Genomic DNA, 2,743 nt, shown 5'->3' on the forward strand with positions numbered 1-2,743 from the left:
TTTATGCGTATGATTATAAATCTGCATCAATGAGGAATACTCTGTTGCCTTAATCCTCTATCAATAATGTCTGTATCCACTATGAACAGTTGAAGTTCACTTCATCCTTCTTATTATGAGAACTATTATAACTTGTTTTCTTACTTTTAAAGGAGAAAGTACATAAAACATGAAACTTAGATATATCATTCACCAGTGAAATGGTAGTGGAGAAAAATGAAAATTGTGTCCTAACAAGTACTATATGGCCATATAGCATAGAATAGAAGCATATGGAGTAAGTTTAAAACTAAATCTCAATTAGGGAAAATATTAACTAAAAATAATAATTTTCCAAGAAGAAGGCTGAAATGTTTGCCACTGGTTTTCTTTCATCTTATGACCCTCCATGTAAATGCTCACACTTTAAACAAAAGAACTTGCATAACTTTATTGAAAATCTTTAGACACAGATGCCAAGCTGATTTCTTAGACAAAGGGCTGAAAAAGAATAGGTATTACACATACTAATATTAAAACTCTCATTACAAACAAATCAAATGAATGAAAGAATGAATGAATTGAATTTGTACATCTACTCCTAACTTTTATCACTAGATCTTTCAACTACATTCTATAAATTTGTAATCTGTTGATGTATTTTCGGTGGCACATACACAGAATTTGAAAACAGGAACAATCACCAAAGGAAAATAGCAGTTTCGCGGTGAATAAGTTGAATTTCAGGGCTCTCAAGACTTGTTAATGTTTCTGTTACTGCCACGTTGCAAATTAGAAAACCAAGAGAATGTCCAAGGTTCACATGCTACTTATATTTCTTTCCTTTTTGGCTAGATTTGAGGTTGTCTACTAACCAATACATCTAAAGCCTCCTTCATCCAAGTATATGGACAAACTTCTTTTGCTTCAGCAACAGTCATCTACATGATGCAAATCAAAGAAACTTTAGAGCACCAACAAAAAATAAGACTACCCAATTTCCTAAATGGGAAGACAAATTGATAAGTAAATCAGGTATACACTTACCCATCTTCGATCTCGGATGTTCTTCTCTGGCCAATTCTCTAATTGCTTCTTGACAAGCAAAGAGAACATATATCCCTCATGCAACTTGTCTTGGCGTTTGCTCTTATACAACCATTTGCCCAATTTACTCTGCAAAAATATGCAAAACACACAAAGGTAAGAAACAAAGTTGCAATGTTTAAGAATAAACTCAAAGCTAAAATGTGATTGCTTATACTAACTTCAATACTGCCAACAACCCCAGCTTCTTCTATGGTTTCTCTTAAAGCAGCTTGTTCCATGGACTCATCAATCTCCCAACCTCCCTGAAGCCAAACAAACAACATATACATGTCAGTAACATACCGTTGAAAATGAACCAATTCCATATATATACAAGTTGGGGGGAAATGATAGAACTCGGAAAATCAATACCTTAGGGAACTGCATTCCATTACCCTTCTGAGCACTAATTACAAGAACTTCTAATTCCTTGTTTTGGTTTCCCTTCAGCCTATATCTATATGGAATGCATCTGTTCATTTTCAGATTAGCAATATATTAGCGCAAAAAAGAAACTTAAATTTAAAACCATAAACAATAAACATAATTAATAATCAAATTCAAAGGCAGCATTTTTTTAGAAATTTTGAGATAACCCAATTAAGAAAAGGTTCTAAATTTGAAGTTGGGTCTTTCATCTTCGAATATTTTATTCACATTATTGAATAATTTCCAAAATTAAAATAATCAAATGCAGCATTTTCAAGCCATTATGAGAAACCCAATTGAGAAAAGTTTCTAAACATCAAATTGGGTCTATCATATTTAATTTCAGATATTAAAGATGAGAACTTTGTGATAAAAAACCAAACCCCAGAACCAAAAAAATGAGAGAAGACATACCCCACAACTTGGCGACAGCCACCGTCATAACGTTGTAAATGTCTTCCCGTGCGTGCCACCAAGCACATCATGTTCTCAAGTTGTCTGGGGAAAAAATCCCCAGAGATTTTGTTCGAGAAAATGACAGGAAGGCAAAATTTAAAAGGCAAATTCCTAGAAAAGAAGAGACCCATGAAATCCAAATTACGGTTTTTTATGAATAGAAAAGAAAATGTATGAAGGGAAAAGAGGAAAAGAATAGTAAATGATAAGAAGGGAAAGACATGAAAAATAGAATGGGGGAAGCGAAAGTGATGGGTGGTGTATTATATATAGCTACCTATTTCGGTGAAGAATCAGAATCACAGCGTATACTTTTGCACTTTCCTTGTAATTTGCTATGGATATTATTTATTTTCTAAAGTTTATGCTCTCAGGAATTCTTTAATATCTAAGCTGTTAACTTCGTATTTGTTATTTATTTCTGAGGAGGTTAAGTTAGTTGGAAATCATAATAAGAAAACGCTGTAATATGTAGTTGACTTGCCCATCATGTAATTTGTATTTTTCCTTTTCCTTAATATAAAATAGTATAAGCATATATGATGTAAGATTTTTGTTAGGAAAAAATGTATTCACTGACAGTATATGAGTTTTATACACTATTATTATATCATTATTTATTGATATTTTATCATTATTGACTCTTTAGAAAAAATAATCTAAATGAATATGGATGATATAGTAACTATATATAAATATTTATACTAATAATTATAATTGATACATATTACCCTATTTTCTTATTACAACATCTATCATTTAACTATTATACATAATAATGTATTGATGG

The 2,743-nt window shown here is 31.6% G+C and overlaps 1 protein-coding gene across 1 annotated transcript; it reads right to left on the reverse strand.

Moving 5' to 3' along the window:
* Window positions 1-402: 402 nt before the first annotated feature.
* LOC109338797 (nudix hydrolase 18, mitochondrial-like) lies at window positions 403-2,166 on the reverse strand. Its single transcript, XM_019576111.1, has 5 exons — window positions 1,912-2,166; window positions 1,441-1,540; window positions 1,248-1,331; window positions 1,027-1,155; window positions 403-920 (listed from the first exon to the last, which is right to left on the reverse strand). The coding sequence occupies exons 1-5, from the start codon at window positions 2,082-2,084 to the stop codon at window positions 831-833; spliced, it is 576 nt and encodes a 191-aa protein (XP_019431656.1). The 5' UTR covers window positions 2,085-2,166; the 3' UTR covers window positions 403-830.
* Window positions 2,167-2,743: the final 577 nt, after the last annotated feature.

This window comes from Lupinus angustifolius, unplaced genomic scaffold (genome assembly GCF_001865875.1).
Source record: "Lupinus angustifolius cultivar Tanjil unplaced genomic scaffold, LupAngTanjil_v1.0 Scaffold_42_77, whole genome shotgun sequence".
NCBI classification, from domain to species: Eukaryota; Viridiplantae; Streptophyta; class Magnoliopsida; order Fabales; family Fabaceae; genus Lupinus; species Lupinus angustifolius.

Excerpts from the sequence above, each read along its gene's own strand:
- LOC109338797 (XM_019576111.1), bottom strand. The coding sequence starts at position 2,084 with ATGGGTCTCTTCTTTTCTAGGAATTTGCCTTTTAAATTTTGCCTTCCT. Across the intron at positions 1,332-1,440 it reads ATGGAATGCAGTTCCCTAAG|GGAGGTTGGGAGATTGATGA; the intron begins GTATTGATTTTC and ends GTTTGGCTTCAG. Across the intron at positions 1,156-1,247 it reads GGGTTGTTGGCAGTATTGAA|AGTAAATTGGGCAAATGGTT; the intron begins GTTAGTATAAGC and ends ATATTTTTGCAG.